Source organism: Eurypyga helias, unplaced genomic scaffold (genome assembly GCF_000690775.1).
Source record: "Eurypyga helias isolate BGI_N326 unplaced genomic scaffold, ASM69077v1 scaffold20534, whole genome shotgun sequence".
NCBI lineage: Eukaryota > Metazoa > Chordata > Aves > Eurypygiformes > Eurypygidae > Eurypyga > Eurypyga helias.
In genome coordinates, this window is record NW_010247217.1 from 42,871 (window position 1) to 60,370 (window position 17,500).

A 17,500-nucleotide genomic window follows, 5' to 3' on the forward strand; every position below is an offset into this window, starting at 1 on the left:
TAATGTTTCTTTTTGTACTATTGTTGCCAAAAAGTCCAAATAATGGCCAAAGAGAAGAAATATGACACTGCCATACAGAAATGATGGAACAGAATACATTTAAATGTCTCATGTCAGAGTGGTGACAATCAAGTTCAGGGTTATTATGAAAGGAAACAAGCTCTAAGAGGAAAATTAGCAAGTTCACTTCATGAAGGGGGTAGGCAACAAAGAAAGGTACTGTAGAAGTTTCAGTTTATATTTTCTCAAACTGAAGTGTGAGAAGCCTTGAGTTTAGGACAGACTTTTAACTCTGAAAAATACGGGCCATCGTAAGATATTTCAGTGTAGAAGATTTTGCTTATTTTCCATTTACTTCAATGATGAGGTTTTTTAATAGGATTAGATAACTGATTCCTCAGAATTGGCAGGCCCACTGTCCTGAGTGATAGAGGCCATAGGAAGCACCTTGAAAGTACACTTAGATATCCTGGATAGAAAAACTCTTCCACTTTGCTGCTATTACCAGAAGAATATGATTATATTACCAGCAGAAAAATGTTACATTATGAACCAGAAGTTTTCCTGTACTATAAACTTGGGAAAACTGCCAAAATTGTTAATATATCAGATCTTACTGTAAGATCTTTAGATGTACCTGTCTTCACTCACTGAGTAAAATAACATCCAAAGCCTATGTTGCAGGACCATCACGGAATTTCAAAAGACATAAGACACATTTCCTAGGAAACAGGAAATTAGGAAATACTAGAATGCCTCTACAATCTGAGTGTGACAGCATTCCATCCATATAGTAGAGTGCAATTTTAATTTCACCATCACATACTGTGTTTTTCCGCAGAGCTCCTACCTCATTCTGGCAGTGATTAGTTATTCTGTATTTAATTTTTTTAAAAAATCAGTGTCTGGCCCAGGCTTACTTAACTTTTCTGAATCCTGTGTTGAATGCAAAAGTTTTCTATGGACACTTCTGTGCCTTAAAGGAAAAGTATTATGCAAACAGTGTTAGATACATATTTGCACCATTCCTATGAAGCTGGGTGTACTATACCCATTTTACAGAAAGGGAATGAGAACAAAATTAATTATATCTCAGACTGGCAGAAAGGCCTTTTTTGGATGCCTAACCTGAAAAACGCCTGACTTGTCAGATAACCTATTATTTCTAGAGACATTTGTGCATTCAAAACAGAAATTTTGACATTGTTTTAAAGTGATTTTGTTGAATGTGTAGAAAAATATACTATATACAAGTGCATGAAGAGTGAAACTACTTTCATTTCCTCATTGTCTCATACATGAAGTAAAAATAAGTTTTCTTCTCTGTGTAAGCAGGAATTTTATATAAAACATTAAAACAATAAAAAGTAATTACTCTACAGTAAATATTCTGGAATAAAAATAAGACTATCAGCTCATAAAACATCTACTTTTGCATGTTGCAAAAGCAAACATGAAAGTTATGATTTACCTGTACCTTTGGAAATACATTATAAACCAAATATAATTTTCTTTTTATCATGACTGCAGAAAATAAGTTATCTTAAAACTATTTGTATGAACTTGAACACAACAGAGAAAAACTTCAGGTTGGTCAGAATAATTTTTTAAAAATTATTTATGTTAATATAAGTATGTATATGCACACTTCTGTTTCTTCCTGAATGAAGAAACACACTTCTGTTTCTTCTTCTGCATGAGAAGTCTTAGGTCAAAGTGTAACTGAACTCCTTTATTATGGCTTAATCATCTTTATATTAGAGGACACTGTGTTCCACTTCATTAATTAGTTCTGTCTATATGATTAAAATTATTTATTTTAAATAATAATATTTTAGGTTAAATCTGAAGGAAAAATGAAACTGTAAAAGCAACATATCCTGTTTCAGGGAATACAAAAGATACCCATGTAATTAATTTCTTTCACTCATTCAACGAATGTATTGTAAAATAAATATGCCATTTTACAAGAAAGTAGTTTCTGGAATACTCTCATACAAGTCCAAAACAGGTCAGTAAGGAACTGGAGTAAAAAGTCTGTGTTTTGGTCATCGTGAAAGAGATGATTATAATTTTAATACAAAAAAGGTTAGGAAGTTAGATGCCTTCCCAGTGTCAGAATATTACAAACTATTCTGAATTTAAAGCTTTTACTTTTTTTTTATTTTATTTTTTTAATTAACTGTGTATGAAACAGTTTGTGTCATATATCCTTTCCCCAGGATGAATTTATCTAAACTATTGAAAAGTCTGACTCTGAAAATAAGTGATTTTATCCTCAACATTACGATGACTTCAAGCACAAACGTCCTTAAAGGAGTTTGTGCAACACTGAAGAGCATCAAGACAGCTGAATAGTCTTAATGGTGATACACCTCTACAGCTATACTTAGTTCCATGTCTTGAGCTCAGTCCATGACTAAAATTAAAGGATGACTAAGCCCAAGAGATCAGTCTTATGGAGAAGCAAACTAGAACAAAGGAAAAAGCTGAGACTGAAAATACTTATAGGAAAGAAGTATTCAGGAGATGAAGGCTGGCCATGAATAACCGGTTGGTTATTGGAAGTAGGCATATTGGAACTTTGCCAGAAAGATTCTGGAATTTTGTCACTAAGGAGCAAGAATGGCAAAGAATAAAAGAAAGATATATAAATATAAAATGGAAAATGGAAAGATTGAGGCAGTTGAGCGCCCAGAAGATATCACTTCCTTATCTGTTGTTTTATGAGCAGAAGGATTAATCCTGCACTTATTACCCAGAATGTCTTCTGTTGGATAGTGATATAGAGACCAACAGCTGAACTCCATCAAGTTTACATTTTGGTATATTTTTGAGGAAGACTTTTGGTAATGAGTCACGTTTCAAACAATGAAAATGTGCTGCTGGAGTAGAAAGAAAGGAAGCATAAACAGAAGTTTCATCTTGAATAACTACCTTTTGTGACCTGGTAAGGAGAAAAAGACCTATATGATATAGGGAAGAAAGTATTTATGGTCTTCTGGATACCATTACTGATATATTAAGATAAATCTTAATAGGAAGTTACTTAAAAGGAACGTTTTTGAATGAGATCTCGTAGTGTGGTCTTTATCTGTGCAAAGAGCTGTCTGAAATATGTGAAAAAATGTTGATAAGTACATGAAGACATTTTTGTTTCTCTGGAGACACTGAGACGGTGTTAGGTTGTGGGTGATATGTGGCATTCTGGAACAAAATTGAAGTGGTTTCCAATTCTAGAGACAACATCAATCTCGTAAGTTAAAGTCTCTGACAATTCAAATCTTCTACCTGTTCTTTACAAGTTTAAAAAAAAAAAAAGCCTGGTGTCAATGAAACAATTGTGTTATTTATGAAATAGGCTTGATATTGATGGCGTGTAACTTGTAATGTCAGTGGAGTAAAAGTACTGGAAAGGGCATTGCAGCTCCCTAAACTGAAAGTTTCATATGTCGTAGTAGCATTTTTGGAGGAGTTGTTAAATGTCAGGTTCTTAAATTCTTAAGATTCCTGATTTGGATCAAATTGTAAAGAGCACCAAGACAAGAAATGCTCTAAATTTGGCCCTTAAGAGTGTGTTGTCCATTCTTTAGTATAGTCTAACAGAGAGTCTAAACAATTTTGAAAAGTTGGTTGATCATATGTTAAATAGCCACTTATGGCCTAAATTGTTCACACTACTTTTTACTTGTGAGTACGTGTAGAAACAAGTAGGGAAGCAAAAAATGGAGAAAAAGGTATGTAGTGGGGGTTATGTTTTACAAGCAATAAATAGTACCGTATTTCTTATTTTATAGTAAATATTGTCAATAGAGTTCTGTGAGCTGTTCAGCTCATCCAGCAGTAAAGATCAAGACTAATGTTTTTGGCATCCTGCTGCCACTCCAAAAGGCAGCAGATCTTTTGTAGGTTCTGTCTGTCAAACCTAGTGTGGACATCTCAAAACCCTTCAGTGGCTGAAATGGCACAAATGTGAACAGCTAAATTGAGCTCTGGGTTTTGGAGGAGGTTCCATTGACTCAGTTGACAGAAATGGGAGACGCTTACCTGCAATGTGGGCCCCTTCATGTGGCATCCTAGATACAGGTGTCTGAAGTTTCATCTCTGGCTCGTGTGTCAAAACTGCATTTAGATACTTAAATTCAGATGTGTTGACTTCTAAGTGAATCCTCCACTTTTTTGTCCACATACTCAATTTTAGCAAGGCAAAGTCACTCAGATTCTATTTATTTATTTATTTGCTTCTTAGGAGACAATGAGCGTAATTACAGTAGAAGCCAAACCAAGTTCTATAGAGATATCTTTAATGAAGTGGCATTATTTCAGGAGAAATACTGGACACTGGACAGTATCCTCAGTGTTTTCTATTGCCAGGAGTGTAACACTGTAAATTCTGTTGCTTTGCTGTGTCATGTAGACTTGTACAAAAGAGGCATTTAGCAGAAGTTACAAAATAGCTCTGATCATGAGGTAATTACTGAACACATTTTTGCACATTTCCTTTTCTGAAAAATCTTAAAGTGAAGTCTAAATGTAAAGTTAATATCTTACCACAGACAAAATCCATTTTTTCTACCCAAATCTCTAGTAAGGATGACAGTTTATATTTATATTCCAGCACTGTTATTTTATCACCACAACTTTTTAGAGCTACAGAGTATTTCAATTTATTATTAGCAGCATTTCCATTTATTATTGCAGCTTGTTTTGATAAAGACAAAAAATTGTTATAGACTATATTATTGATTGTGGAAATATGAAGCAAGGATATAAAAAATGAGGTAAGGTATTAAATTAATTTCCTTGCCTTTTCTGCATAGATCAATCGCTTGTTTTGGTGGGGTTAAAGGGTATTTTACAAATGAATTGATGAAGCCAGTAAATATAGTCTTCTCATAGACTTTGTCTGCTATGTCACATTATATATGAATAAAACTCATTATCTGTTTTGTTTGTGCAGTAATTATATTTTGTTGTCCGTGCATTCCTTTTGCTCTCTCCATCTCATAATACATGCTGTAAAAGCGCACATAAATAAATAGGATAAACAAATTAAGCTGTTTAAATAAATTAATTTACTCTGCAGCTCTGTATTCAAATCTTATGTGCTCACTGGATTTCATTTTAATGAAACCCTACAAAGAACAATACATTGTATGCCAAACAGTGAAATTATATATTAAATGAATGATTAAATATAGCGTGTTCCAATTTATACCAAATCTGTACGCTGTGCATGCTTAAATCCTCCTAAATCTAAAGAAATAAATCTTCAACATTCTGAAAACATCTGCATTATAATCCTCCTCTTGTATACCCGGTTCATGGACATATAAACACAATCAAAGTCATAATAAGCCTAGAGCTATGATGCAGTTAAACTACCCTCATCAATGTTTTTGACTTAAAAACCTGAGACTATTAAAGTGGAATCCACTTAAATGTCTTGAAACACTGCTCTGAAAGGTCTTCTTCCACTCAATCAATAGGCCCATTGAATCCTTTGCTATCAGAATCTCAAGTTTATAAAACATTTAGTAGAAAGTTTCCCTCTTTTCAGGAAAACTTTAAAGGCATTTGCAGCAGCAAGTTTTCATATATGTTATTAGACACATACTAATGGTCTTATTTCATTACTGAAAGCTTTTAGTGAGAGAAATGTATACAGTTGATTTATTTATTGGTTTAAACTTGGATTGGGTGGGGTTTTTTTCATTAGAAGTCAGGATTCCAATTATAAAAAAAACCCAACCAGCCAAACAAACAAAAAAAACCCAAACCAAAACCAACCCAAAGCCAAAAACTCCAGTTTAACATTTTTGGTCCTTACAACAGATTTACCTTACAGGAACTTTTTTTTTAATCACTATTTGACTAAACCAATCAAATTCACACATATTTTAACAATGACATAGAGTCTTGGAAGCTATTAGCAATGAAAAAGGAACTGCAGGGAAAGATAGAGAATTTTCTAGAAAGGACTATTTTGCACTCAACTCCCTTTGTTTATTGTTTCTGTCAAAGATCTGTGTAAATGTCAGGCATATCTATCTGCTACATACAGACTGTTCTCACGCAGCAGAAGTGCACTTCAAGCTATCACAGTCCTCATGCTCTTAATTTTCAAAATCAAGGAATATTGTGAAGTGCAGCATAGCTCCTCCTAGATACCATGCCAGGCTTCACCCTGTGTAGACAAACATGAATGGGTGCTTGGCCCAATTTTGAAGTAGTGATATGGTCAGTGTGATGCAGCCACAATCTTCTAAAAACTGTGGTTCATTCCAGGTTTGTATTCCATGGTATTAAACAGACTTTTGCTACAATGTCTGTTTGTTATAAATGGGCAGTAGCATCAGCCATGTATAAGTACTCGTATAGGTTCAGTAGGGAGCTTATGTTTTCTTTATGATGTATAGCAGTTCCATAAGACCTTGTTGCTCAAGAAGACCCTTTGAAATTAAGATATGGAGAAAAATTCAACATAAGTTAAAACAACAGTGTCTGGTCTTCATTTATTTAGAAAAGTACATAGTTCCTTATGCTGTAAGGCTAATGTCTGTAAGCTAGTAAACAAAATGTATATTTCAAACAGTGTGCTGATAAAAGTGAGGAAAATAAACACAAAAGCAAAACAAACCCCTTATTTTTATAAGTAGTCCAGAAGGTAGTTTAAAAGCCTGACAGGATGAGCAGTGCTCACTTGCATACTAAAACATAAGATCTAGTGTCCAAAAACTGCTGAGTTTCCTTTGAGAATGCTCTGCAAATCCTGGACACGTCAACAGAGGAAAGACTAGGTTATGATTTACGAGGGAGATTCAGTTTAGGGTACTGATGTTTGGAAACGAGACTTAGTTTAACATTGCTTTTTTTTTGCCATTATTTTTTGTGGGGTCTAGGAACGTGTTCCAGACAGCCCTTCTCCTGCTCCTTCTCTTGAAGAGGGCCGAAGACCTGGCAGCCATCCATCCTCTCATCGAAGCAGCAGTGTGTCCAGCTCTCCTGCACGGACCGAGAGCTCTTCAGACAGAATCCGTAGGTCACATTCTTCTCCTTGTCACCACTTTAAATTTGATTAGGTGCAGCTGGTTTTTCTAATCAAAATGCCCTCGTCTTAAATAGATCTCATATGTATCATGTTCGGAAGTTCAACTGCAATAACTATCTCCTGACATTATGTTCCCCAGTTTACAGTATCATAATATCTGATGCTACATTAACGGGTACTGATATAAACTGCCATCATGTCATATTAAACATAAAGATATGAGCTATGAAATACAGAATTGCAGCCGGGAAGCAATTTGCTAGATTAGTTTTAGAACTGAACATATAGTGTAAACATTTTTTAAAGAAATTGAGTTTTATTTAATCTGGTTACTCTGGTTTGATTTCTAAATTGAATCTGACTTCATAAGCAACATTTTACATGGTAGAATTGCTTGGGAGAGAGAAGAATTAGGTAAAATCAATTAAAAATATGCGTACTTTATAAAATTTTTAAATAAAAAGAATTGTAACGGTGAGAAAAATGATAGAGAGTGTATTATCACCTCATATCTCACAAGAGGCAGAGTGAAATTAAACCGTGGTATTTCAGAATAATATAATTTTCTCCAAGACTCCGTGAACAGGATGTAAATTACATGGTAAAGAACCTGAATTCTATGACATTGCAGTGCAACAGCCTGGAAATTAAGTTTTTAAACACATATTATTTTATGGATATTTGCTTAAATTCATGTTATGCTTGTCCATTCCTTTTATTACTGCTCTGTTGCAAGTTTTGGTGCTTTTAAGGCAACTTTCCACAGTGGAATTTGTCAGTAGGTGAAACTGGGGGACTTGGCATGCAGATAGAAGGATGTGAAATAGCTGTATGAAATGTGTAGTTGTGTTAATTAGATGCAGCACATGTGTCTTTTAGACTGCTTCCTTTAAGGCTCTCCGCAGACTCAGGAAGCTGGCTCTTCATTGACCTTCAGATGAAAGATCTTTCATTACTGTTTGATGAAAAATGACTTACCAAAGAAAATAGATGAGACCTGATCATGACAGGCTGAAAATTCTGTTTTCTTATCACTTGGACGATTCAGAGTGCAGATTAAACTGGCATCCCATATACCTGTCTATTTTCCTGAGTTTTTATGAGTTCATAAGTAAAGTTCTAGAAAAAAAAATCACAATCCTGGATTTTTTTTTTTTTTAATTGATTGAATAGTATTTTTTTTGCAACCATTGAAAGCCTTTTCCATTGTTCTTTAAATAAAAATAGAAGTAAATTCAATTGAGAGATACTCATCGCTTTTACTAAGGAATGTCACCTTAATTTTAAAATAAATGGTACTATTCAGCTTACTCTGCTTACTTACCAGCAGAGAGGAATGGGACCTTTGCACATTTTTTCTTCCAATGTGCACATAACATTGTCCCTTAAATACTGGATCACTTCAGTAGCTCATTTATTTATAAATAACTCTTCTCTCTTCTGATTTGCTAGCATCCCACCTTAAGTGCATCTGCTTTTGAGGTGCCAGCAAGAGTAAGATGACTACTACAGAAATACGGGTTATATATGAAAAAATACTTTACTGAAAATGACATAAAACTCTTGCAAATACAGTTTTTCAGGTTAAAAGCATAGGGATATAAACTAGCTCGTATGGGTTTCTGAGATATGTTTGAGATTCATGAATCATAGAATGGTTTGGGTTGGAAGGGACCTTAAAGATCATCTAGTTCCACCCCCCCTGCCATGGGCTGGGACACCTTCCACTAGACCAGGTTGCTCAAAGCCTCATCCAGCCTGGCCTTGAACACTTCCAGGGATGGGGCATCCACAACTTCTCTGGGCAACCTGTCTCAGTGCTTCACCACCCTCCCCGTGAAGAATTTCTTCTTCATATCTAATCTAAACCTCCCCACTTTGAATTTAAACCCATTACCCCTTCTCCTGTCACTACATGACCTTGTAAAAAGTCCCTCCCCAGCTTCCTTGTAGGCCCCTTCAGGTACTGGAAGACTGCAATGAGGTCTCCCCAGAGCCTTCTCTTCTCCAGGCTGAACAAGACCAACTCTCTGAGCCTTTCATCATAGGAGAGGTGCTCCAGCCCTCTGAGCATCTTCGTGACCTCCTCTGGACTCGCTCCAACCGTTCTGTATCCTTCTTTTGAGGGTTCCACAGTTGGATGCAGTACTCTAGGTGGGGTCTCACAGGAACAGAGTAGAGGGGGAGAATCCCCTCCCTTGATCTTCTGGCCACACTTCTCCTGATACAGCCCAGGATAAGGTTGGCTTTCTGGACTGCCAGTGACGGCTCATGTTCAGCTTTTCATCCAGCAGTACCCCCAAGTTCTTCTCCTCAGGGCTGGTTTCCATCCCCTCTCCCCCCAGCCTGTACTTCTGTTTTAGATGGCCCTTACCCATGTGTAGGACCTTGCACTTGGCCTTGTTGAACTTGAGGTTTGTCAGTGGCCCACCTCTGCAGCCTGTCAAGGTCCCTCTGGATGGGCATCCCTTCCATCCAGTATATCGACTGCACCACACAGCTTGGTGTTGTCGGCGGACTTGCTGAGGGTGCACTCGATGCCATCATACAAGTCACTAACGAAGATGTTAACAGTACAGTCCCTACACCGACCCCTGAGGAACACCGCTTGTTACTGGTCTCCACTCAGACACTGAGCCACTGACCACCACTCTCTGAGTGCGACCATCCAGCCAGTTCTGTATCCATTGAGAGGTCCATCTGTCAAACCCATGTCTCTCTAATTTAGAGACAAGGATGTCATGTGGGACAGTATCAATGGCTTTGCACAATTCCAGGTAGATGACATCAGTTGCCCATCCTCTGTCCACCAAGGTCATGACCCCGTCGTAGAAGGCCACCATGTTCGTCATCAGGCATGACTTGCCCTTGGTGAAGCCATGTTGGCTGTCACCAATCACCTCCTCATTCTCCATGTGCCTGAAGGTCTGTTTGAGAACTGCTAGAAAGAGCTTTTCAAGCTATCTGATGAGCAAATAAAAAATTCTGCTGTAGCACAGTATATTTTGAAAAAAACAGTGTTTATCACCTGAAAGGCCACAATGCTTAATTTAAGGAATTTAGAGACTGCTTGTTGGGAATGCTATTATACAAGAGTTTTTATACAGCTAGCTAAAAAGAAAATAAATCAGTATCTCATGTAGAACCATTTATGCTTTTCTTGTTTGCTACATTTCTCTTTTTAGTTCTGTTAAATAAACAAGAACATAGTTGCAAATATCCAACTTTGTCCAAAGATACTGAACACTTCTTTTTCAAATGAATTGTTTTAAACCAGAAGTAACAGGAAGAAACTCTCCCCCTCTGTGGATACTGATAGCACTAATTAAGTAACTTCATGATTGTTAGAATTCTTGTATAATTAGGAGGAAGCATATATTAAATAAGTACAAAAGTGTATTGTTAATATGACGGCTGCTTTTCTTTCTGCCTGCGCTTGTGTCTAGCAGCTATCCATCAGAACGGGATATCTATGAACCAAATGCTGATGGGTTTGTCACCTAATGTCCTGCCTGGACCTAAGGAGGGTGATCTGGCTGGTCATGACGTGGGACATGAGACGAAAAGAATACACATTGAGAAAGGTAATATGAATATTATGATTCTACTGTTTCAGTGTAAAACAAGCATCTCAACAGCTAAATAGTATTGTACTTGTGATTTTTATTTTTCTAATTTGGATTTTTATTATTTTGACTCAAATTAAATTATAACAGGATGATAGCTTTCTTGGTTCTTATACTTTGTAGTCTTTGAGATTAATGAACAATATTTATATGAGGGTGGAATTTCATAAATATTACAAAGAAGAACGAGTGAAAACCAGTTTTACATTACTATTGTGTCTCTGACCCTTCTACCACAGTGTTTTGGTATTAAGTTTCTGTCTCCATCCAGTTGACTTTAATGACCTACTTCCCAAAGGGACTGAGCACCGTGAAAATTAGTCCATGTGTGCAAAAAGGAAAAAGGCTAATACTAAGCCATTAAATTAGGGAATTGCATAAAATGAGGCTGGTACACATTATATAATGGGATTTAAATTTAATTGAGTATATGACCAAAGTGTTTGATCTAGGTGAATAGTCCACATGCACTTATGCTGATTATGACACCATTTCATCTGTGTTGGTATTCAAAGTTAAGTTCCTGTTCAGGGTTGTTATAGGGGATTTTGGAGGAGCAGTGATGGAATTTTAAAAGGTTCATTTCATGTTATATTTACTTAATATATGTGAATTTTAAATACTATAGACTAGAAACATTTTGGTTAAAGAGAGGTTAGAAAAATGACATATCCTTTGAAAAAATATTTTTTGGGCTTATCAGAAAAATCAGTTCTTTGAGCACAATGAGAGAAAAAGTAAAAGGTATAATAGCCAGTCATTGAAACAGAGCTCGAGAAACTGCTGCAGTAATGAAGATTTCAGAATAAGATACTTTGTGCCATATTTTAATAGCTCTAAGATGATACCTTCTCCGTCTTGTGTTTGAACGCTGAGATACGAAAAAGAATTAAAATCTGGACAATTTTATTCTGGACAGGTGGCATTTTTAATAGGATTACCAGAAAAATTAATGGAAACAACATTTCTTTTATATAAACCATTTAGTTTGGTTCACTGCACACACAACCTGTTTTAGCTTATACTATGCCCTCACTCAGCCCAGGCAAATTGTATCCCTGCTGTGAAGTATGATGTGATCAAATAGGTTTGTTTTGAATTTCCATAAGTGATTTTATTTCAGCCTTTGAAGTTACTCATTCAAGTGTGATCTGACTGGTTAATCCTGCAAAGAGAAGTACATATTAAGAATTGCCATTATTTTTGCATGTCGTTTGGGTTTTTCACAGGTTTTGTTTATAATGGTACCCCAAATGTATTTTCCAATTTGTTTCCAGTTCACGTTTTTGCAAGATCCGTTCTCAGTAAAACTGCTGAGAATTCTTTTTTTCCTCAGCCCTTGTTTAGGTCAAACCTTCTTTTTTTATTCTTTTTTTCCCTCTCTGTTCCAGCCTACTGAATTAATGGTAAATATTCATGGGCTATCTAGATTGATAGGGTATACTAAATTAAAAATTGTTTTCTGTCATGACTGCATTTATCATGTCTCTCATACCAATCTTGTAACTTTAATACTAATCTAATCTATATTAAAACAAGTGATTTAACTTATAGATATTTGTGAAGATAGTAATTATCAACTTTTGCCACTGTGAGCTTGAAATCAGATTTCCAAACTCTTGCTTACCACTGCAAATCAGTCAGAATGCAATCATATTTACAAATGCTAACATATGTAGGTGGTAGTACTCCTATTGTTGGAAGCCCATCACCTTCATCATCTGATTCAAATGAAAAAGAGAGAGGAAACAGAAGTTCTGAATAGGCATTATGAAGCATTTAAACATTATTGTGTTTTCTTCTAAGCCACTTGCGTTGGCAGAAAGCTGCCAGCTGCAACTAAAAGTACACTTAATTGAACCTGGGAAATCCTGCCTGGTAAAGAAGACCCTGTCTTTTCTCTTTGTCCTCACTTCTAGTAAAAATTGAAAAGACCAAAAATCTCTGAAGTGATCTCTGCTTGGGGAAAATCTATTTCCAGTCAAAAGAGAATTTAAAGGGAAGTTATGACAGAGACAACTAATCAACATACCAAATTTTGAAAAGACTTAGCATATGTCAGAGAGGTGAATTATTTGTCTGACCTGATCTATGAGCTGGATACAGGAGAGAAAATGCCATGTATGTGTTATAAACGTGAAAAAAAAAAAAGAAATAATTTACCCAATCCACACAACATAGTGTAATATATTTAGAAACAGTTCATGGGCACTTAGAAACAGAATAACGCTTTGAGGATATTCAGTCTTTTGAAGATCATATGCATTTCTATTCAAAAGTCAGACAGAATTTTTATTAGTGGCAAAAATGAGTTTATATTGCTGGTGTGGTTTAAACTACCAGTAAATCTCTTGTGCAGTTTTGTTTCAGGGTGGGTTGGGTTTGGGGTTTGATTTTTTTTTTTCATTTGCCTTTAGACTGTTCAAAATCTGTTATGAGGTTCTGGTGTGCACAGCCTTGACTGACCCCAGCTTCCAGTGGTGTCAGGTTGTCATTATCCCACCAAGAGTCAAATTAGGTTCTATGGATCTGATTCACTGCCTATTAAAAATGGGAAGTTTACATCGGGCTCTGAGTCAATATTTGTTGCAGGAAAACAGGAAGGGTTTCTGTTCTCAAAGACCATGTGTAAACTGTGGGTGTTGGGAACATCTTCCAGCTTCTGACTCCAGATGTGCAACTTGTCTACCTCCTAGGATGAGATGTTGAGGCAAGACCTGGTGTACACATCTGAAGTTCTACTTAGCCCTTGGTTTCCATGAGAAGAAAACTTGGATTTTCTAAGCGTTATGTTGTGGTCTAGCCAGGTTCCTGGTCTGGACTAGGGGTTTTGCAGGAGACACTACAGAGCACTTCTGCCCCGCAGTTCATACATAATTCAAGATGTCATTATCTGTATAACCAAGGAATTCAATTACTCTAGATTTCCACAATTTTTTCCTTATTAGAGGATAGCAGATTTTCCACATGTACTGAGAGTGGGCAGTAGAACTGCATATGATCCTGGGAAGAAGGAGGTAGATTCAAGTATGCTACGCAGTGTTACTTCAAGTACTTGACAGCCATCATCAAGACCAAGTATCTAATTTTGTAACCTGTAATTATGGGCTATTTGATGATGCATATTTGGTTCTATTAGGTAAGATTTCACAAAAAGGATTTACATGAGGTACAGGAGTCATACTGGAAAAAATTCATTCCTTTTTTTACCTTAAAATTAAGTTTTGGAGTCTTTTCAGGTACGGTAAAGCTTCTGTGACCCAAAGAGTTTGCTCTAGATAGTCACTCAATTTTTGCTGAGGTATATTTTACCACTTATCCTGCTCAGCTGTTATTTGAGGTCCTGAAGATCTGTTAGTTTGAACTTGCAAGAAGTGTTTTTGTTATGTTTTCTAGGGGGCTAAATACTCATTCAGCTATTCGGTGATGTTGTCTGTTAAATCTGAAAATAGCATAGGAAGGTCGACCTAGTGGAGAACATGAGGACTAGACTGTTGAATCCTGATCCTCTTCTTGCTTATAGGTCTGAAGTGTTTCAAAAAAAGATTTTAAAATAATTAATGGCTTGAACGTTAAATGCACACCCCTACACACCCCTACACCCTTGGAGGTGTGGATCTTTGAGGGCAGAAGAGAGAATTTAACTTGCCACACATTTCCTGGGCAGTATCCTTAATCATTGTCTTTTGTGTAAAAGAGTGACGTACATTTTGGCATCGTCCCTTTGACCCAGAACGACCATACACAGTCTGCAAGATGGAATTTATTAGATAGAATATAGTTCTACGTGTTAACTTCCGTAGATCCCAGTTTCTAGTACATGGGTTGGGTAATGTTAAGTGATGTTGGAGGCAGTGGCCACTCATAACACCCCATAACTGGTACCTGCCTAGCAATACCTACCCTATACACTACATAGGAATGTAAGACCCAGCTCACTTCAGCCCAAGATTCCCTTCTGGGGGACAAACACCTAAAAGTTAGTTGCTTCAACAACCAAACTTAGATGCCTAAGTGTCTTATTGGATCTGCCCCTAGGGCATCAGATTAGAATTTTCTGTCTACGTCAATTTATATTTTTTTAGATTGACACCAAGAGCAAATGAAGCCTGAATGTCATGCTTACATTTTAAATTGAATATGTAATTTGAGGTGTTATGGAAAGGACACTTGCTTGTTGAAAATGTGCATGCTGTTTTCTATAACAAAATATAAAATATTCACCATGTTCACAAAAGAAGCTAAACTGTTTCTTTCAGAAAAGCTTTTAAACTGTGATATTAATGGAAATTTCTTAAGTAATTTTAAGATAATCAACAATAAATGCTTCTTGACTGCTATGATAGCAGCAATTAAGGTATAACTTTATCAAATCTACATACTAAAAAGACCCAGTCGTTCTCTTTGTTTTTATTTTATGTTCCCCTATAGTGATGTGAGCAATCTTAGACCTCTGGCTAATATTTTATAAAACAGAACATTGTAATTCCAAAATATCCTTACTCCAAAATGGAAAATAATTTAAATATGCCCAATTTATAAGTCAAATTCAAAAGTTATAATTAGAATTGTATGTTCCTGTTAGCAGTCATACATCAAACAGGAAACTAATGATAAATATGTTATCCTATATACTTAGATATTCATTCTGTATTATCAGCAGTAAATTCTTTTATATATATGTAGTGTAAATATACATCAAGCATGCTTATTCACTTTAATAAATACAGAAACAGATATCAGTATTTTTTTTTTTTAAATACAAAAGATGCAAAGGAAGTTTTATCCTCAACAAAGGTTCTCTTCTACCTGAGCTGTCCTCTATCAAAGTCAGCAAACAAATCTAGAACTTTTCTTAAATTAAGTTTCTGGTCTGTATTATGATTTTAGTTAGTTCTCTGAGAAAGCCTTTTTTGAAGGTAGTTGTTATCAGTTGACCTACAGAGTAATTTGCGTTCACAGTTCTGCTGTCCAACTGCTTGTGTAAACATACTTTATCACTTTTTCATTTTTGTGTACATACATACATGCATACAGAGATACTTATACATTTGTTTTACTCAATATTCCATTTTAATTTAACAAGAGAAATATAAACAGACAGTGATGATTATCTATACCCAAAAATATTTACAGTTAGCACGTTTCAGGTCTACATTCTCAATTCTTAAATGTTACCTATTAAATCTTTATATGTTAGTTTGTAATTCCTTAAGATACTGAGTTCAGGCTGTGTATTTATACGTCATTTAGCACATTGTGAAAGTGATTTGATTTGAGCTTTAAATACTTCTCAAGCTCTAAACAGATATTAAGCAAATTTGTAACCTATGACAGATAATAGAAAGATCCACTAAATGAAAAGTTCGAGAAAGCTGGTATCACCAAAATAACCTTTAGACTCTGGTTATTGGTGTGTCTTTTCACTCAGCCCAAGAGGCTCAAGAATGCTTAAAGTACATTAAAAGCTATTACAGTTAATGGACTACAGAGGTGAAAAATGAAATGGCAAGTTTTTTCCTAATGGATTGTTATTTACTAAGAAGCCAGAAAACATCTATTTTTGGTGCATTGAAATCAGAGAAGCCTTTCAAATTATAGAATAGGATATGAATAGTATGTGCATATAGGAAGGAGTGCAACGGTAGTACAAACTTATGAAAGTTTTTTTTCAGCAAAATATTGGATAAGTGTATTTCTGGAGACTCTTACTAAGCCATTCTTCAATGACACACTACATCTGCAGACCTGTTTGCTACTAGACCTTTATTCTTCTAGAATACTAGTAGTTTCAAAACAATTTATGAGAGATTTGCTGTACGGTTTTCACTTGATTTGCACATCAGTTCCAAAACATCCCAGGTGCCCAATTACATATATGCATACTGGCTATTGTATATTTACAGTGACTCAAACGCATCTTGGATATATCTGAATCTGCTCAAATGAGTTATAAATGTGCACAAAATATCTCATGTATTCTCAATCTATTGAAACAACTCTGCATCTACAATTCCTCTGGGCCTTGTGCCCCAAACAGTTCTGCAAAGGTACTTTTTTCTTTTATTTCTTTTTCTTTTCCTTTCTTTTCCATGGTCATTATGTGTCCTTCATGTAATAGACCTTAGAATGGTCCTTAGAGTCTTTGATGGTACATAAGGAGGGGAGCTGAAAAACCCTTTGAAACAGCCTGTGTGCTCATTTTCATTTTTTTAATGAATTGTTAAACAGAAGATGTAGTGGTAATTGATAAGAAGTTAGAAAGGGCTTTTTAAAAATCATTAGTTCCCTTTGTGTTTGCTGCTAGAAAAGATATGTTATAAGGAATGAAGTCAATGAAGTTACGGCTGTTTCCACTAAGAGGGAATATGTCCTGTACCACCATAAGGATGACCAGACAAATGCAGATCTGTTTCTCTAAAGTAGTTATTTTTAGTTTTCCACTTTGGCAGTTAAAAAAATGCATTTGCAGGAGAAGGAAAAAATGCATGATGTCTCTAGCTGCTCTGGTATTGAATTTTGTAGACATTAAGAAATGCACAATTGTTTTGTGAAGTTAAAGGGAATATAGTCATACAAAGTCTTCCTGAAAACACGCATAAGTGAATGCCCTGGCTTTAATGGAAGAAACCATTTGTCTCCTAGGCTTTATTTTTACCGATTTATACTTATGGTTACTGTTACAGACAAAGAGAGCTTACAGCAAAATTTTAAGAATGTTTTCCTCTCTTCCACTTGAGACTACTTGAAGGACTATTTCAAAAAGTGCTAATAACCAGACGTGCAATTAGTTTTAAGGTTTCTCTAAGTTGTTCAAATGAAA

At 35.7% G+C, this 17,500-nt stretch overlaps 1 protein-coding gene across 1 annotated transcript in view; it reads left to right on the plus strand.

Annotated features, from left to right (window-relative positions):
* The window catches only part of LOC104508910 (dachshund homolog 1-like), a gene marked incomplete at its 5' end in the record, with an annotated part of 75,659 nt that overhangs the window by 4,327 nt on the left and 53,832 nt on the right, over positions 1-17,500 (plus strand). The window contains 2 exons of the mRNA XM_010150676.1: positions 6,903-7,038; positions 10,501-10,635. Of these exons, the coding sequence (XP_010148978.1) occupies positions 6,903-7,038; positions 10,501-10,635 (271 nt within the window). The remainder of the gene's footprint in view (positions 1-6,902; positions 7,039-10,500; positions 10,636-17,500) is intronic.